At 38.7% G+C, this 19,567-nt stretch overlaps 1 protein-coding gene across 1 annotated transcript in view; it reads left to right on the top strand.

Moving 5' to 3' along the window:
• Positions 1 to 1,347: 1,347 nt before the first annotated feature.
• The window catches only part of LOC122799482 (N-lysine methyltransferase KMT5A-A-like), a 584,753-nt gene continuing 566,533 nt past the window's right edge, over positions 1,348 to 19,567 (top strand). The window contains exon 1 of the mRNA XM_044068577.1: positions 1,348 to 1,637. Within this exon, the coding sequence (XP_043924512.1) occupies positions 1,628 to 1,637 (10 nt within the window). The 5' untranslated portion in view covers positions 1,348 to 1,627. The remainder of the gene's footprint in view (positions 1,638 to 19,567) is intronic.

Raw genomic sequence — 19,567 nt, 5'->3', positions numbered from 1 at the left:
CTAAAACGCTGACATTTACCCTAAAACTATAATAAACATTCACCGATCGGGAATCATCTGCGTTTAGCCTCATCAACCACAAAAATATACAATGCATTTCAAAAACAGATTGGTTATTTCCTGAAAAAGACCCGAAACTTCCTATGGAAGCTGACCTCCCATTTGGGAAATTATATACCACCACGCAATTTCCAGAAGGAGATTTAAAAAGTTAAACACAGTAGTGTAATAAGAGATTTAACAGGCTATCGTAAACCGAAGGAAACAATAAAGAGAAACCCGTAGGAACTGTCAACACCACTACAGTCCTTTTCCAATTCTGCCCTCGTTAGTTGAAATTAACAAATGGTTTCTCATTGTGCGGGGAACCTACTCGTCAAAAAAATCATCGTTTTCAACATATTTAGATTTTTTTCATACTGCGGTAGCGTTGTCGCCTCACAGTGAGACGTTGTCCTGTTCGATTCTCAGTAGGGTTGCCACCTTTTCAAATGGCCAAAGTGGGACATTTTTGGTACAAACATCAGATTTTACAGGCCGACACATATCCATGGTCAGTACAAAGGTTAGAACTTAACATTTTTGCCTAAATAAAAGCTTATTCTTGTAGCGTTTTAGTTGCTTATTCTGTTTCTTATAACATTTAGGTATTTTAGATAAAGAATAACTGTTTTATGCAACTATTACATAAAATATTAGAAATAATTTTGTCCTAAAATCTCAGGACATTTGCCATTTTTACAATTTTTTGTCAGGACACAACTGCCCAAAGAGGGATTGTCCCTCGCAAAGTGGGTCAGGTGGTAACCCTAATTCTCAGTGTGAGCATCTTATGTGCGAATGGGTATACCTTCGTTGAAGGTTGTGCGTCAGGGCCGGCAAGTCGGCCCGTAAAAATCTACTGCCAAACATTAGCGGACCGGAGTTCCGCTTTGACGACCCCTAACCGGGAAAAGCCGAAAGACACAACAGTTTTCACGCTATAGTTCGTATTTTTTTTTTGTTTAATTACGAAGTACTTCAGTCAGTCGTTCATTCCACATACTAACGGCATACTTATTCTTCAGGAAATGCATGTTGATGCAAAGCTTGTTCTATTAGGTTTCTAATAAAACACGAGCAAATCGTCTCTTATTTTGCGCTTCGCTCCTCGCCTTTCCACTTCTAATACTTTTGCATTGTCGACTTTTTTAAGCAAAGCTGGTAACTGCGCATACACGACGTGTTACAAACGTGAGTTGGTTTACGGTGGAGGGGAGGGAGTGCATTTAAAGGACTATGACTGACAGCAAATGCAGCAAATCAGTGTTTCCCAAAGTCATTGTTGTGGGATACTCCGAAGACATTTTACAAATTGAAATGTAGGGTTGTTTTAAAAAATAAATGGGTGCGTTCTTGTAGTGGCCAATCCTGTGCTTTTGATTGAAATTCGGCAAGTTTAAACGGTGTATGTGGGAATTTTTTTTTTTGTCATTCTAATGACCCATGTGAAAGTTTTTTTTATTATTAATAGCTCTGGTTAAAAAACAAATATTGAATATTTGCTTTTTGCAGTTGGGAGCGTGTCCTTAATTTAATATACTCTTTCGCCTGTAGGATTTTAATACTGTTTAGGCACGATTTAACCATGACAAAAGGTAATTACTGTTCGTATTGTTGAATAACGTTTTATAAAATAACATACTGATGCATTAATATTTCCATTTGGTGATCTGTTTATTCGGTTATATTATTTTGGGTAGTTATCACGGAACAATCGTTCTTGAGCAGCTGCAAGTCGTTTTCCACTGTGGGGATGCTGTTGCCCTTTAAATTATATGCTATTGGGACTCTACTTGATCCACGTTTTATTTATGAGTCTCTTTATAATAATCCACTAGCGAACTAAAATGCTATATATCTGCTTCTTGGCCCCCGCGTATTATAGTTGTAGCTTTGATGTACAAAATAAGAAGAGCAAAAAGTTAGAAAGAGGTACATTTTTTTTAGTTCACAATAGACTGTCTTCCTTACCAGAACATGCGTATTTAGTAACGGACGGAGAATCTGTGTATAAACTTATTTTTATTTATTAAGGAATGTACTTGTAAACTGGTCTGATCGTCCCTAAGAAAGTCGGTAAGGTCTATATGCAAGGCTAAATCTGACACTTAAAGCATAACAGTGCCAAGCATGGCTACCGTTTCATTATTTGTCTTTTTTTGTTAACTGATGTTTTGTATAATCACTGGGTAGCTAATTTTATATTCTTTCAATCTAAAGGTATTTTTGCTATAGTCCTAAATCTGCATATATCGGTGGCTAATACTTGGATTTGTGCTTGTAACTTTGGGCTACAGCAAGCGTTGTGGGTTATGTATGGGGGTTGCTTGCACATTGTAGACCTATTTATAGGCTCTTGCCAAGGGGACAATCAAGAAGCTCTGCCTTCTCTTACAGTAGTGCTGGTGGGGAGACTAACAGTGTCCCCCATTAAGCATATTTTCTCGACATATGTATTCCTTTCTATGTCTGTTACACTAGGAATGATTGCAGAGCAGGCTTGCTTAGCATATATTAAAATGGGGTCTGGCCACCTGTTATTTGCCATTAATTGGGAGTTTTTTTATGTCAATGTCTTGTGGTGACTAAGCTTGTGTGATACTGGCAGAATAACAATGTATGCAACATTTAAACAGTTTTATTTGCAAATTGAATCTATCTTGACCACTAACATGCTGACATTGTTACCCACCATGCTGTGTTAAGTAGCATTTTAGCTTTAATTGCAGATGGTGATGTTGCAAAGACCTCTAGGACAATCTAGTACGTATATGTAGGGGTGGGTGTATAGAGTAGGATTGTACTTTTTCCTAAATCATCCTTGTGACAAGGTTGGCATACTTTATTTACATTATATCCTACATACCTGGCCTGTTAAACGTACACAATTGCTTTGTGGAACTTGCTCTGCATTTCCATGGTGTTTAGATTTTGTGGCATTTTGGTTGGTGTTTTCTACTGTGTATCAGCTTTATGCAATTGTAAATACCGCACTGTAATAGTGCAATATGCCACTTTTCTTTATGCTGTAGGACCAGAAAGTGATTTCAAGTGTGTAATATAAATTTTTGTGAGAAAGTTGGTGTGGATGTAATAAGACATTACAGAATTATTACAAGAGAAGAAAAGTTTCTGCTGTATGTCTGCCATTTGTTTTTCACAAGGATACACTCTGAGCCAGCGGTGACCGTGTCCAGTGGTTGGTAGGTGGATGTGTACACCATGTGAGTGGTGTTTTTTACCAGCCACTGCATTATTGACGGCACTTGGTTCCACATCTTTAACGCCTCATTGCATCTCCCACTCCCTTGGCTCTAAACCTTGCTTATTTGGAGGTAGACGACTTAGCCAGGTGGGACTCCAATTCCTCCGGGATCCCTTCCAGGATTGTCTGAAAAGGGATAAGAGGATTTGGGAATGGACAGATGAGAACTTGGAAGTAGCTTTAAAAAAGGGATGGTCGGGGATGAGTAAGGGGTTGCAAATTTAAATTTTATATTACATGAAGCTTAATTTATGGAGCCAGAGACATTAAAGTTATTTAAATAATGAAAGAGTCTGTAAATTGGATTACAAGGGGAAAAAATATTTGACAAGACTGTAGAGAAAATGAGTTTTGTAAAACATTTATAAACTTGAGAAAATTAAATGTCCTAAACTATGGTCAGCTATGCAAGATTGAGTTCACTGAAATATGCAAAATATGAAAAATAAATGTGCAGCTGAAAAGAATGCACATGGTGAAACAGAACTACAAAAATGGTTTGCGGACATCATCATAAGTGCTATGGAAAACAGTACAGTGTGCTAGAGCTTGAAACAGAGAATGTCCTAAAACAAGAATGTCCAACAGCTCTGGAGAGAAAAGTTTGACTTGGAGGTAGTGCAGAGGTTTAAGGTTATGAGCTGTTGCCGAGTTGTTTTACTTAGTTCAGGATTGTGAGCTGTTACTGATCTGCTTCCTTTTGTTCAGGGCTTGAACAAGTCCTTTAATTGACAGTGCACTCGGGCATCTGGGAAATTGGGCTAGGCTTCTCTCCGACATCGTGGACTGCATACCTAGTAGCAGTCTGTAAGTCTAAATTAACTGAATGGGCCACTGTATTTCTAAAACAAAGTTTGTTGAATGTTGCAGGGTTTTGCATAATAGCTTGAGCTACTGTGCCATAGGCATAGTATACAGTCCAGATTGGAGCACGGTTTATAATAGTTAAGACGTTTTAATTTATTTAACATTTGTTTACCAGGAAAGTCTGACTTGGAACCAAGACAAATTTCAGCAGAGGCCCCAGGGAGAAAGGTTCCAGATGCATGTCTTTATAACATTTAACAAATGACCACTGGTTGAATATCTAAATTAATTATACAGACTGTAAATAATCTCTCATTTATTGTTATAAATCATATATTGTCTACTTTGTTTCTGTACTATGTACAACTTTGTTTTCTTTAGTATATGTGTTGGTTACGGTATATGTTTTGCATCATGTTGTCTGAGTCATGGCTGAAAAGGTTCTGTTGACCTATCTATTTCGTAGTTATCAAACTGAAATAAATAAATGGATAGCACTGTTTTGCTGCCCTGTAGAGACCTGTATTAGTGTCCATTGTTAGAATAGTTTTACTACTCATTTTTTTTTACAAATGCAGTGCTCCTTTTGTTATTAATGTCCTGTTATTTTGAGAGGGTTGTGCAAAGATAATTTGCAACTAGTGTCTATGGGAAGACTTTTGGTAGTATAATGCCGTTGCAGTTCAGCTTGTGTTTTACAGAACTTGCTTAATGTATAGTAACTGTTATTTGTTACCAGATTACGTAAACAAATTTATATGCTAAGAAAGAACAGACTTACTGAAAGTATATTAAAAATTCAGCAGCCAGCAAAAGCATAAAAATATATAATTGGCCTTAGAACTGTCCAAGATGCGATAAACTGTAAAGAAAAGCTCACTACTGGCCGTCAGGTGGGTTTAAATATAATACTGAATGGCATACAAAATGTAACTGAGAAACTCTATACAATGATTTGGGGGAGGGGAGTCTTATGAATTGTTAAGTATCTGCTGTCAGCAGAATAGGAATGAGAGGTGTAATAACAGCTTTTCTGAGAGAGAAGCTGATGAATGGAATAAGGTTGGGAGGGTGGCCTAATGTTTAAGGTGTTCACCTTACAAACACATGGTGCAGGGTTTGTGTCTCACAAGGGGTAATTGGCTAAGCTTAAAATGGCTTGCAAGGGTAGTTAGCTTAGTACTAATCTATGAACCTATTACATTTAATCAAGCACTAGTCAGATATTTTTAAGAATACCCTAAACAATTAGGCAGGCTACAAGGGCATTTTTGACCATACCTGAAATATCTGTATGCATCTACTTGTGTAAGAGCTCAAAGTCTTCATCATAGCAGCTCTTTGTACCTGTGTTGGGCACATCATCCCTTGTTGAGTTTTTCTCCGCAGTCATGGCATGGGGCTGTTTGTAGGTTTTCAGCCTCTGTAGATATACCTGCAGAGCACATATAATTTGTCTAAAATATAAATGATGTGCTCTGTTGTCACTGCTACTCCCATTGGCATCATGACTATACTGTTTTTGGATGGTTGGCACTGATTTGTACTAGTGTGCTTGTGTGTGTGATACTCCGTTAAGGGAATTGCTTGTGCCTTCTTTTGAATTTAAGTATTTCACAGTACAGCTGAGCAGCACATTTACATGGGCACTGTGGACACTGCATTTGTACCTTTTCTCTTTGTACTGTTATTCAGAATGGTTTGGTTAGTAATTTTGTATACCTGTTAATTATCTCCATTTCTGAAGGTTTGCTGTATTGTATGCAGCTACTCTGGGGATTTGAATTGTGCTTGTGAATTATGGGTTCTGTGACATTTGTCAAGCTGGGTTTTATAAAGGCAAGGGCATCAAGCCTTATTAATTGTAACCTGGCTCATCGCCAGGAGTGGGAAAGATGGCACTTATGTCAAGGACCTAACCAAATGTACATTAAATTGGGTTTTGTTGAATGTGTCAGTGGAGCTGGACTTGATGAAACATAATTACCTGATACACGTCTTTCAGTTTTGTGCCGCAGACTATTTTAAGCAAATAGGTTTAAGAAAATTATGAAAAGCATGTTCATAGGAGGGTACTAGGCTACTGGCCCTAGGGCCTATATAAGCCTAGCCAAAAATGTACCCTGGCTTTCGCCACCCAAAAAAATTATTTTCCTGTGCCTCTGTCGAACAGAGCCACAGAAGTAATCCCCGGGGTGAATTTTCTATCTCCCATCCAGTCATCAAGATTTTTCTTGGAGTGCTAATGAGGAGCTCTGTTTGACATAGGTAGTCTGTTCCAGAGTATGGGAAGTCTCTGGGACAGGAATCTGTCCCTCCAGTGTGTGCTGTTTATTGTGGTGATAAGGTTTAGCTCGGAGGGATTGGGATTTCTTTAAGTGGAGCATGTCCAACAGCTCTGGGTTTGACATAGCTTTGTATGTTAGGCAGGGATCGCCTCTGAGTAGGCGATATGTGACAGAGTAAAGCTGGAGTTTTTTGAGACTGTCTGCGTATCTGTTTGAGGCCAGTAATCCTCTTTTGTGAGGTATTTCTGTGGCCTTTCCAGTTGTACATGTCTTGTGAGGTACATACAGGGTTGCCAGATTTCGGCAAGGTAGGGATGAAAAAAAAAGTGAAAAGCAAAAAAAAAAAAAAAAAAAAAAAAATCTTTAATGCAGAACACAGTTCCACATTAAAGATCTGCAGTAAACACGGAGCTTCTTGTGTTTGAATGCGGAACATTGCAGTTCCGCATTCAACGGAAGTAGCTCCGTGTTTACCGATTTTTGATTAGCCCGTATCCCGATATACGGGCCAATCAAAAATCGCTAAACACAGAGCTACTTCTGTTTAATGCGGAACACAAGAAGCTCCGTGTTTAGAGATTTTTGACTGGCCTGTATGCCAGGTATACAGACCAATCAAAAAAAAAAAAAAAACAAAGCGGAGGCTGGGCGAGACTCGGGATCAGGCTGCTGATCTTGGGACAGTCCCGCCCAAATAGGGACGTCTGGCAACCCTGGGTACATTGTTTTTATATATTTTTATATTATTTTATTTTATTCTATTGTGTATAAAAAATGTTATTTGAAAATATGTATATATATTTGTTTAAGTTTTTGTCATATGACCGTTGGACTGCTGGTCATGTGATTTTGACCTGTATATAAACCAGTTGTGGTTTGTAGTTGTATGTTATGCACTGAAGAAGGGTTTTTACCTGAAAGCTTTGTTGTTGTGTCATAAAGTGGTTTTCTCTAAGTTTTTTTGTTCTTGTATATTTGTTCACAGCCTATTTTTTATATAACCCTGGGTACATACCAAAAGGAGCGTTGTACTCTATAATGGGTCTAATGAGTGATGAGTAGAGGGGAACAATGACCTTTTTTTTTCCTGGATGAGAAACCTTTTGTTATGAGGTGAGCTGCGTAGAAGGATTTCCTGACCACTGTGGCAATGTGATTATCAAAGGCGAGACTACTGTCCACCTGTGTCCCAAGATTTTCGGTGCTAAGTAGACTACCAGCTATGTGGTAGTTCATGGGTATAGAGTTTTTACCAAAAGGGATGACCATACACTTTTTGGCATTGAGCTTCAGGCCATGGCTTTGACACCAGGCATCTGTCTCAGTGAGGCCCTTTTGTAGTATGTCCACATCGTTAGGAGTTTCGATTATGGCTCCTAGTTTGCAGTCATCTGCAAACTTTATTAGCCAAAGACCTTCTGTGTTAGCCTGTACTGCAGAGAAGTAGATACCAAACAGGACAGAACCCTGTGGTACTCCACTTGTTACTGGTCTGAAGTCGGATTTGGAGTCTGCTACTTTCACAGTGTGGGTTCTGTCAGTGAGCCAGTTGGCAACCTGTCTTGTGACATAGGGATTTATACCTAGTTTAGTGAGCTTATCTATAATTCCAGAGTGGGGGATGGTGTTGAAAGCCTTGGCAAGATCTAGATAAGCTGTGTGAACCACCTTACCCTCATCTATGGCTTTGGTGACTGCTTCAAAGAAGTTAATCAGATTTAGGAGACCTGACCTGCCTTTTACAAATCCGAACTGGGTAGGGTCCAGAGTTTGGAGATTTCCAATGAGTTCCATGGCCTTTCAGACCAGGCTCATCAGGCTAATGAGGCGGTAGTTCCCGGGGTCCATTGTGGCTTCCCCTTTGTGGAGTGGGATAACTGTCACGCTGCGCTATTCAGTGGGCACAAAGCCTGAGGTGAGGCTATGATTGAACAATGATACTTTGGTAGGGTGCCAGTTCATTCTGTAGTTTGTGTAGAACATAGCCTGGGATATTGTCGGGTCCCATGGATGCTGTGTTCTTGGCTTTAGAGTGTGTTTTTTTTTTTACCTGTGCAGCTGTGATTACAAGAACTTCCGGTATAGAGATGGGCCTTCTAGGGGGTGAGAGGGGGTTAAAGTTAGCACTGAACCTATCTGGCAGGATGTTGGCAATATCAGTTGGTTCTGTATGTTTAGTGCCATTGTGCTGTAACTCAGAGCAGATCTGAGTGTTGCCATTGAGATTCTTGACATAGCTATAGAATGCTTTGTGGTTGTCTTTAGAGTCAGTGGCAATTTTGTTTTCGTAACTAGCTTTGGAGGATTTTATGAGGGATCTCCACTTCTTACTGAGGTTGACCAGGGCATTCCTCCAGTCATAGGATTTTACTCTCTTTTTGCAACAGTTTCTTTATTCTGTTGTAGAGTTTGTTTATGGCAGATGACCATCAGATCGGCTTCCTTTTTTTGGAGGATAGCTTCTTGGTTCTATTAGGGATAGCATGATCCATGCACTCGTGTAAGTGCTTATAAAGTGCATTTGTGTAGGATTCGGCAGTCGTAACTCTATTGTCAGTCTGCATGGGTGTCATGAAGTTTCACACTTCTGTCTTAAGAAGTGTGATGTTGGTTTTGGAGAAGTTTTTTATGGTGGTTTCCCTAATTGGGGGTGGGGGCGGGATGTGGATGTCTAGGGTGATTAGCTTGTGGTTGGATCTGACCAATGAGAAATTGACCGCTGGTGTGGAACACCAGTTGCCCATGTTGGTAATGACCAGGTCTAGGATATTACTGCCCCTGGTGGGGGTGTGAATAAGTTGATACAGGGCATTGGAATTTATGAATTCCAGAAAACGTTGAGCAAAAAAGTTGGTACATGAGTAGTTTTCCCAGTTAATGGTGGGGTAGTTGAATTTGCCCATTATTAGGTTGTTAGGTTGTACCATAATGCTTTCCAGTGTATCAAGAAGTGAGGAGTGGGAATCCTGGGGCATGGTGGGGGGTCTGTAGCAAGCTACAATTTGGATTGTGGTCTTGCCCAGAGTTAGTTGCACTTGGATAATCTCTGATGCATTATGCTGTTCAACTAGCCTGGAGGTGTGGATATCCTTAATGAATATGGACATGCCTCCACCTTTTTAGTGCTTCATTCTGGGTTAGGTGGCCGAAAGGTGTGGTATGAATTGTAGCCTGGTAATGCAGGGGTGCTCTCTGGAGCTTTGAACCAGGTCTCTGTCACTGCACAGATGTCTATGTTCTCCATTTTAAGAAGTGCCTCGAGTGAGTGCATTTTGAGGTTTAGACTTCTAGTATTGAGTGGGATTACCCTCAGATTTTGCTTGCTTGTACCTGTTAAGGTGGTGAATTTGTCATTTGAACCTTGCCTAAAAAAGGCACTATAGGTGTGGCAAGAGCCTTAGCCAGTATCTGGAATCCCAAGGGCGACAGGTGCAAGCCATCTCTGGCAAAGCAGCGTGGTCTGTCGCTTTATGTCATCCCAGGCAGACAAATACTGGATCCCCTTAGAATGACACCAGAAGCTTAGCCAATTGTTGAAGTCAATCATTTTGTCCTTGTACTGTGGCATCATTCTGGGTGATGGCAGGATGCTACTTGGGGCCAGGGTCTTACCTGCCTGGGCTACAAGATCGGAGAGCTCCTCCATGTCTCTTTTCATGTAGTATAGAGAGGTACGTCTCAGGTCATTCACACCAACATGGACAATGACAGTGTCATATTTGTACTTGTTGTAGAGTGACCCGATTGTGCGTTATGTGGCGGATCCTGGCAGCTGACAGTAACTTTCTCCTTGTTTAGCCTGGTGAGTGGAACATTAGTCATAGGTGACTCTATAGTCAGGCACACTGGAGTGTTGGGTACATTGTTATGCCTTGTGGGTTGTGGTTGAGTGGCACACTGAGTTTGTGGGCTATGTGTCATTTAGGTTGTGTTGGGGGGTGGAGTTTGCTTCCATTTCTGCTTTGGAGGTCCCTGATGCTTGGGCAGGTTTTTGAGAGCCTCCACGAATGTAGGTGTGTGTTTTGTGTTTCTGTGTGTGTGTTTTGGTGGTGTAGGTTTTGAGGGACTATGTGATGAGTGTGGTGTGGTGCATGTGTTTACCTTCTCCTCTTGACTGTCTAGTCCAGTCTTGGGTGAAGAGAGCTTTGCTTCCAGTTTGGCAATATAAGTGCATCTCTCACAAGTTGTAGTGTTGGGTGGTAGGAGAAGAGGGTTGTCTGTGTACATGAAGCAATTGCTGCATTGCCCCAAGATGCCCAGATTCATCAGGTAGACAGGAGAAATCACCGGGAGCTGACCCTTGGACATGCCTGGATAGGTGCTTATTTATTAAGTACTAAAAACTGCTTTCCTCTAGACAAGTACGGAAAGTTGTGAGCTGTAGTAATTTTCAACTTTAGTGCTTACGAGTTCTGAAGAAGTGCGGAGTTCAAAGAAACAACAGATTTGAGTACTGAAACTAGAAAACTGGCTAGTTGTAAGAAACAAAATTAAGCTGGAAGACTTCCCTCCAAAACAGAAAGGCTTGGGGGCTCAGAAGCCTACAGTGTAGACCAAGTACTTGCAGGAAAGGCAGGAAACAAGCTTAATTTTTTTTTTTTCTTTTCCAGATGCTCTCTTTGTACACAGGAGTGCCTGAAATCAGAATATGATCTCACTGCACTCAGTTGAGTGAGCAAATGAGATGGGCCCAGAAGGAGTATCCAAACACAAACTTACAAGTGGGGTGGGCGGTTTCAAAGCCACCAAGATTAACACCAAAACAAAAACGGGGAGGGTAGGTGGGGAACTAACTGACAAAACAGAGTCAAAACTTCCAGTTCAGTTAATATTCAAAGTAACACAATAACTCAATTTAAATGCCGTATTTGGAAAATGTGCAGATAAAAGGAAATTAAATTCTCTTATACGTCCAGTTGAATACAGTTAGATCTTAGTTGGCCAAAGCTGAAGTTTTTAAGCATACTGAAGTTCTTTCTTGTACTTGTTTATTTTTCCATCAGCACATGCTTTTAATTAGAGAATGAGCAAACCTGTTCAAGCTATTAATCATGAGAGAAGAGAAATGTACATGGATTCTTTTTTGCATTTATAGAGTTGCTAGCTTTAGTTTGCCATTAGCAACTGCTTTAGTTGGAGACAGTTTACAAGCATAAACAAACATAAATGGTGTGAACAGGGTGAGTGAAATATACACTGTACAATTTAATTAACTTGAAAATTGACATTGGAGAAAGAGATCAGGGCAGATAAATGCAGTCGGTAACTGTGGAAAGTGAATAGCTATTAAAGTAGTTTCTTCCCCCAGCAGCCTTAGTACTTTAATGCTCTAAACATAAATGTTACACACTTTAGTCTGTTTTAGGTAGCCAGTGCACTTTTTTCTTAAGGCTAAAATTTGAAGTATACTGAAATTTGATCTCTGGGAGGGGAAGGTAAGGGCATCTAACAAAGTGTGAACACTGGCTCTAACGTGTGCTTTAGTATGGTTTATCTCCGCTTTATAGGCATCCTTCACTTTGGGACAACTGCTCTTTTTAGAAGGAATAAATATATTTTTGGAAAGTTTTATTTTGTGGTTCTTTGAGTTAATTCCTCTTCTTATTTTTTGGAAATTGTTGCTGCATGTACCTTCAGCCGTTTAAGTTCCCCCAGCTCCCCTCTCTCTCTTCTCTCTCTTTATTCACCAAGTTTACAGGCTCTGCTTAGCTTACCATGGCTCAAAATGACCCAAATCTGGTGCTGATGAGGAAATGGACAATGTTGATACAGTTTCACAGTTGCAATGGAGTATGCTCTAATCCTCCTCCGACATTATAGCAGTATTGCAAGCCCACAGTTGTTACCTTGAGGTACAGTTGCTTCCACTCACGAGCAACCCTGACCAATGCTGTACTGTTTACAGCATGGCGTCCACCACTGTTTATGCTGCTATTCCAGTGAGCCTAGGCAGCTTTTCTCCCCCTAGGCTAGGTAAGCCAGCTTGGGATATTTGTTCCCATCCTCTTCCTCCCTAATCCAGTCCCTCCAGTGCATGTGCTGATATAGTTTGGGATGCAATAAAGGCTTTATCTTTCTGCACCATGGGAGCTGATTTAACTTTTTGTTTCTTAAGCATTTTTATTGAGCAGAAATCTTTGTATGTGACATGGGTTCAAATAGAGCTGAATGGAAACAATTGTGTACAAGATCAGTCTGAACATTAGTGTGCGCATGTAAGGTGCGAGTTGGAAATGTGTATTCAGAAGAACTCTTATAACTTGTAGGATTAGTAGCTTTATATCCATCTTGTCAGTATTAATATGAAATATAAATGACCTTTCAAATTCAGACAAAAAAACAGTATTGAATTATATCGAAGAGTATAAGGTGCAAATAACCATGCTGTAGTAAACACATTTGGGTAAAAAATGAGCATGTGAATTTGACAACAATTTCATTGCTAAACGTTAAACAGAATATCTGGGACAAATGAAAAGGACAGTAGTAGTACTACTGATTGCGAGAGGCTCTAATAGTGATTAGAAGAGGACCGAAATGTAATATTGGTATAGTTGGGGTAGTAAGGAGTTATTGACAAGTATGTATAGTTGGGGTAGTAAGGAGTTATTGACAAGGATGGAGTATTGTGCTGCTACTTAATTATATCCTACACAGAACTACTGTTATGGAGCTTAGTTGACTTTTGGGACAAAAAGTTTTCAGTATGGAATATTATTTATGGTTTGGGACTGGAACCTAAGTTGACATAGACTGCATTGGGGACCTAGAAGGGGAAAATATTAGAAAAGGGGGGTAGATTTTCAGATGTATGGGATCATATTGGGGTATGGAATACACAAGTTTAGTAGGTGGAACACTGACATAATTTACATATTATTCCTCAGTATAAAATAACTGGATTAGACTAGATAAGTACATTTCAGAGGAGTATGTGCATTTAATTGAAAAATCCGCAGTGGTGGTGCTGCGGAAGCGTTGTCTCCTCGCAGTAAGACTCTCTCTCCGGTTTGATTCTCAGCTAGAGTGTCTTCTGCGTGGAGACGTGCGTGAATGGGCATACCTTTGTTGAAGGTTGTGTGTCAAGCCTGGCAAGCCGGTACGTAAAAATCAACTGCCAATCATTAGCGGACCGGAGTTCCGCTGTGGTGACCCCTAACCGGGAAAAGTCGAAAGACACAAACGTGCATTTTAATTGAAAGCTTTCAGACCAATCTAATACGTGTAGTCTATCCTGCACCAGTAAATACAAAGATAAAAGTACAGGGTGGTGATGTAAAATTAAACAAGTGCTTTCCTGCTTATCTATTAAAAAGAAAGGCACATAAGGAGTGTGGATGTAGTCAGACTTGTTAGGGAAGAAAATATCACAAAACGAGAAGAGAAGCTGCAGCATGTTGAAGAAAATAGTATTTGCATAATATGCATGAGTTGAGAAGTGTTGCTGTTAAGGACTATATTTTTTGATAATAGACTGTAGGTCAAAAAGATTTACTACTATAACTAGATAACATAAGGCAGAAAGAGTTGTAGCCAACCTTGGGGAGCTTGTTAAAGAACATTAACCAGAGAACCCCCTCCAGTAGTAGAGGGAGATTTTAGAAATGTTATGAAAACCTGTATAAAGCACAAGAATAGGGGAATCCAGAAAAGGCACAAATGGAATTATTTATGGAAGACTTAATTATGCAGCACTGGGAAAATGAGGTTCCACAATTAATAGCCAGTCTAGGAAAAGGTGAGATAAAATGGTGGTGTATATTCAATTAATAGGGAAGTCCCCAGGAGCAGATGCTATTCCTGTGGAAATTTTAGAATGTGAGAAGAAATGAAGATCTGGAAGGTCTTATTTAACAGAACTGCAGGCATCCTGGAAAGGCACTGTGGTTGTTATGCTACCAAGCAGGGAAAGTATTCTTCGGATCTGGCTGCATGGAGACCCTTTTCAATTTTAAACCGTGAATATAATGTTTTTATGTCTGTACTATCTAATCTGTTAGTTAACCGGTGTGTTTTGTGTTTTTTTTTTTTTTATCTACTTTTAGTTCAGTAAAGATGTTTCTTGGTTAGCACTTATGACATTGGCAATCTTGTATTTGCATAAATGAAACAAACCATATTGATGTTTTATTTTCTTTCTTTGACTGGGTAAAACCCATTTTCAGTGGAGGCCTTTTAAGTTGCACATGATGTACATCTATAATCGCAGAGTAATAACATCTGTACATGAGCTTATTTACAATTTTTAAAAATATTTCTTACATGAACATGGCATTTTAACACAGATTAACCTAAACTGGCTAATTGAGTAGAAAAATAGCCTACAGTAAATTTATAGCATGATGGCTGCATGGAAAAGATCAAACTGGGGGTGTTTTTGAGTTTAGTAATCATAGACAGTCAAGTAGAATGTAGCTTAAAAATGAGGAGATATGAAAGGAAGTTCTGGAAATGAGCAGAGGAGGAGCTGTAGTTAGTGGTGGGGTATAAGAGGAGAAGGAAGAGTAAGAGTTAAACAAGTGCAAATGAGGAGGAGCGATAAGGTATAAAAGATTGGAAATCTAAGTGGCTGTAAGAGATGGAGAATAGTATAGGACTTTTTCAGTTGCAAACAGTGTACATTACATATAATCTGTCATCAGTTATGATCATTATACACTCCATTCAATTCCTGCCTTTAAACCTCATTCCTCCTACAAAATGTTATTCTGCATGTATTGTTCCCACAATTACATTTTTTTCTATGTAATTTGCTCCTACTCTTTTTTTTGTAAAGATCCCATTTCCAGTTCTTTAATCTGTTACTGTATTCACTACATCTAGCATGGTTGGTTTAGACTTTGATTTCCATTTGCTAGTAATTGCTTATTCAGAAGCCACCAGAATTAAACTGAACAAGGCTTGATTATGTCTAGGCAAGTACGATTCTCTATCGCAGTTCGGAAAAATAATTTTCTTAGTTGCACCAGTGTGCTTACATAGTATTTCTGACAGAGTAGCTGCAAGGAATTTTTAAAGTCTGCCAACTGATTACACTCCCAAAAATATTTTCTTCCCTACCACACTTCCAACATTTTCAATCTACCTGAGGAAAAATTCTTTGGAGTCTGCTTGGGGTATAAAAATACCTATTGAAACACTTTTGACACACAAATCCTAAATATTCTAGGCTGCTTTGCATATTTGGGAGTCATAAATGTACTCTCCCATTGTTTTTAAATTTATATCCTCTCCATTCTTAATCCTTTCTAACCTTTTCTGATTTCTTTAGTTGCCATTCAATATTGTATATGCCTTACTAATTTATCCTCTTTTTTTTTTTTTTTTATCAGCTTCTATTCTAGATTCTACTAAAACATCTACCAGTGCTGGTCTTTCACGTAGTATCCCTCATTCCATTCTCTTTGCCTATACTTTGATATCAGTCCGTGATAGGGAAGGCAGTCATTCTAGCCTGCTGTCCAAATGTATTACCTTTCCATCTTTAGCTCCTAATACTTTGGTTCCTTTGCCAGTTTTCTCCAGTAACTTCCAGCCCTCTATTGTCCATTCACTGTACCCTTACTTCCAGTCATACCCGTCTGCAGAGTCACCTTTCTCCATTACCGTATTGGCTTGGTTATTAGAACACTTTCTGTTACCTTACAAATGTAATCTTCTCTGATTCTTGTTGCTCTCATTAAGAATCTGCATCCAAAATCCCAGTCTCTCCTTATTTCTTGAGATCCCCCTGTTTCATCATTATCCCTTTCACTTTGACGTATAGCTTTCTGCTTGTGCTATGTATAAGCATCCTAACTAAGTCTCTCTGAAATATGCCTTCCTTCGAATCGGATAATCCAAAACCACTTTATTCTATTGGAAGGATCAACTTATCCCATTTGACTCTTGCCCTCTACTCCTCCCAGATAAAGTCCTTCAGTTCTTTATTAATTGCTATCCACAACTTCTCTGATTTAGTTTTGTACACAGGTCAGGCATTTTTTTACTTTTTTTAAATCATAAGTGCTAAAAACATTTCCACTGCTTATATTTTGCTATCCATAGCCATAAAACAGAGCTTCCAGTTCCTCATTTTTTTTCTCTTTAATCTCTTCTTGCATATCCTTAGCTGTCATAACGAAACCTTTTTAACCAGCACGTCTAAATACTTCATTTTATCATCTCCCTATAAATATGGGTATTGCTGAAGCAATTCATGTGTGGTTACATAGTTTACATATTTTGCCTTTGTTTTCTCTAATTGCATCAAAAAGACTTGAAACTGACACAGAATCTTCCACAGCACTGAAATGTCCTTTTCTGGTTCTATCGGATACAAAATATTTATTTGCAAATGAAGCCACATTTTCTTGATTACCATACCAATTATATCCTTGTTCTGAGTTTATTTTCTTTGTTAATGTTCTAAATATAACCCAGATATAAAGGGGAAAGAGGACATCCTACTGGTTCCTCTGTTCAAACAGAACTTGAGGGCCCCTCACTTTAAATTTGTCTGATCCCTCATATATATATATATATATATATATATATCCTCCTAAGTAACCTTATGTTAGAGAATGAAAATGCTTCCATTGCCTTCGTCTTAAAATCCAAGCTTTTTCTGAGTGCTTTTTCTGCATCAAGACCCACCAACAGTGGCATTTTCTTACATTCTGCTTATTTCTGGATCATTGTTCAGTTAATGTTGTGAAATGTTTACCTCCCTCGAAAAAAAAACCCCATCAGTTTTGACATTACCTTTGCCATTCTTTTGGCCATTATAGACCAACGCTTTATAATCATGGCTTAGAATTGAAATGGGCCTATATGAAGCTGGATTTAATGGGCCTTTACCATTTTTAGGTATTACAGCCACTACAGCTGATCTGATGGGCATTTACCATTTTTAGGTATTACAGCCACCGCAGCTTTCTTCCAGGATGTTGGTGCTTCTCCTTTTAAAATACTGCTAAACAAAATATTCCAGATCTTTATTTCTTCCCTCCTAGTTTTGAAACTTCCCAGGAATCACCTAATCTTGGAGACTTTCCTGTAGATTGGTTATACATCACCATTTTTATCTGGTCTCCACTTATCCTGTCAATAATAGAACCTTATTTATCTCTAATCTTGGTATATTTAATTCTCCCATAAGCATTTCCATTTTTACTTTTGTCTTGATTTGCATATTTCTCTGTTTTTATACAGATTTTCGTATTTCTAATACTTGTACAATCTCTCTGGTTATTTTACTTGTAATATGCTCCCTAAGTTTGGCAGCAACCCTTTCTGTTTGAGCTGTTGTGCTAAAAGCTTTTTGCTCTGGAGGTATCAAAAAACAGTTGCTTAACAGCAATCTTTCAAAACTTATGCATATTATCGCAGTAATCCCTTATTTTCACCTTAGCATTCTGCAGTTGCGCCAACTCTTGTTCTGAGATTCCCCCTATTCTGCAATACTTTAACCTATATCAGTCTCCATAAATAAACTATAAGAAGTAACAAGATAGTTTCCTTTTATTTCTACCATATTTTTAAACTCTGCATGGAATTACCAGAAGAATTCAATGCACTGAAGGTAGAAAAGGTACTATTAAATGTGGAAAATGAAAGGCTTGCCAGTACATCAGTCTCCAATCTGTTTCACCATCCAGTTTCTGGCCAGACTTTTTCCTTAAAGGTATGAGCCAACTGCAATAGTAAGCATTTAATATATGTGGCTGACTGCCAGGATTGCAGTGCCTTTTATGTAGGGAAGACAGATCACCAATTTAAAGAGAAATCTTCGCTATATACGTGACATTGCCCATTTTGACAAGACCAATGCCTTGGCACAACGTGTCAAGATGCATCCTGCACATGCCTTTAAGTTTATGGTGCTGCAGTTGATTCCTGAAAACAAAAGGGGTGGTGATGTGCAGAATCATACTGAAGTTGCTGAGATTGATTGGATCATCCACCTACAAGCTGATCGTGAACCTGGACTTAATGGTGTGGTACCATTTAAAACCTGTTCTAAAGACCAAACGTTTCAAAACCTGCCACAGATTTTTCCAGCTAGCTTTGAATCAAGGAGAATCATCTGCCCCCCCCCCCCTTTGCTATTTCTCGTATAGAATATTTTATTGACATGAACTGAAAGAATTTGCTTATACATGCACTGTGATTGCTTTAGGTTGTGTCATTATGGTTCATGCACTGTGAACAACAGCCTCTTATGGGCCAAGATTTATTTCATTGGAACAGTGTCAATTTACTACATCTTGTTTTATTTTTAACTAAGGTGTTGCATTATTCTTTGAATCTAACTAAAGAAAGATGACTGGTATTTGCTCTAGCAGAGCAGTGTTCATTTGAAAGTAAATCCGCACCAAATGCAGTGATGTTTTAACTCGCACTTTTTTCCATTGACTGGATTTTGGGGAGGGTGTAATTTTACCATCGGGTCCTGATTAGGATATTTTATCTCTGGCTCATACAGGACGTGTCGGCTTGTGCAAACTTCTTTATTGGTTAAGCCTTCCTTAAATGGAACATTTTTTTCAGTTGTAACAGGATCTGAGGAAAGGAAATCCCAAAACCGCTTAATCCATCCTGAATGGTGCACCTTTTGTGCTTTTATGTATTTTTCCACAAGGAAAAGGAATTTTATTGAGAGTTCATTTTAATAAAGGATTTCAAGAGTTTTTAGATGTCCACGGTGGTTCGTTTGTGATTTATTCACTGCTTTTTTTCTTTCATGTAACAAAGTAAAAAGCAGCTCCACGGGTAGAAACACTCAGTCCAGGAATCACAAATGTGATACAACCAGGAATAAACTGAAGTTAAATAACTTTAATGAATAAAAACAGAAGAATTAATCAAGCGCTTTCGCCTGGTTCCTACCAGGCTTTATCAAGATACTGCTCAGTAAAAAGAAAAACCATTTTATATCATTATACATACATCAGGTTATCACTTAATCGACCACTCCTGGTGTTAATTATGGTAATTAGTTAAAAGTTTGAACATTTTTAAGGTGTCTTTGAAGTATTTTTTAAGGTGTTAAAATATTTGTACTCCCTGCAAGTCAATACTACTGCAATAACATGTTGTTTTTAAAACTATCTAGATACCTTGTGTGTCAAAAAATCTTGTAAAAATAAATACATATAAGTAGTTAATGCAAACCACTAATAAT

Source organism: Protopterus annectens, chromosome 4.part0 (genome assembly GCF_019279795.1).
Source record: "Protopterus annectens isolate FY-2018-M chromosome 4.part0, PAN1.0, whole genome shotgun sequence".
NCBI lineage: Eukaryota > Metazoa > Chordata > Ceratodontiformes > Protopteridae > Protopterus > Protopterus annectens.
The sequence above is the reverse complement of the archived record's forward strand: the minus strand, read 5'-3'. Positions and strand labels throughout refer to the sequence as shown.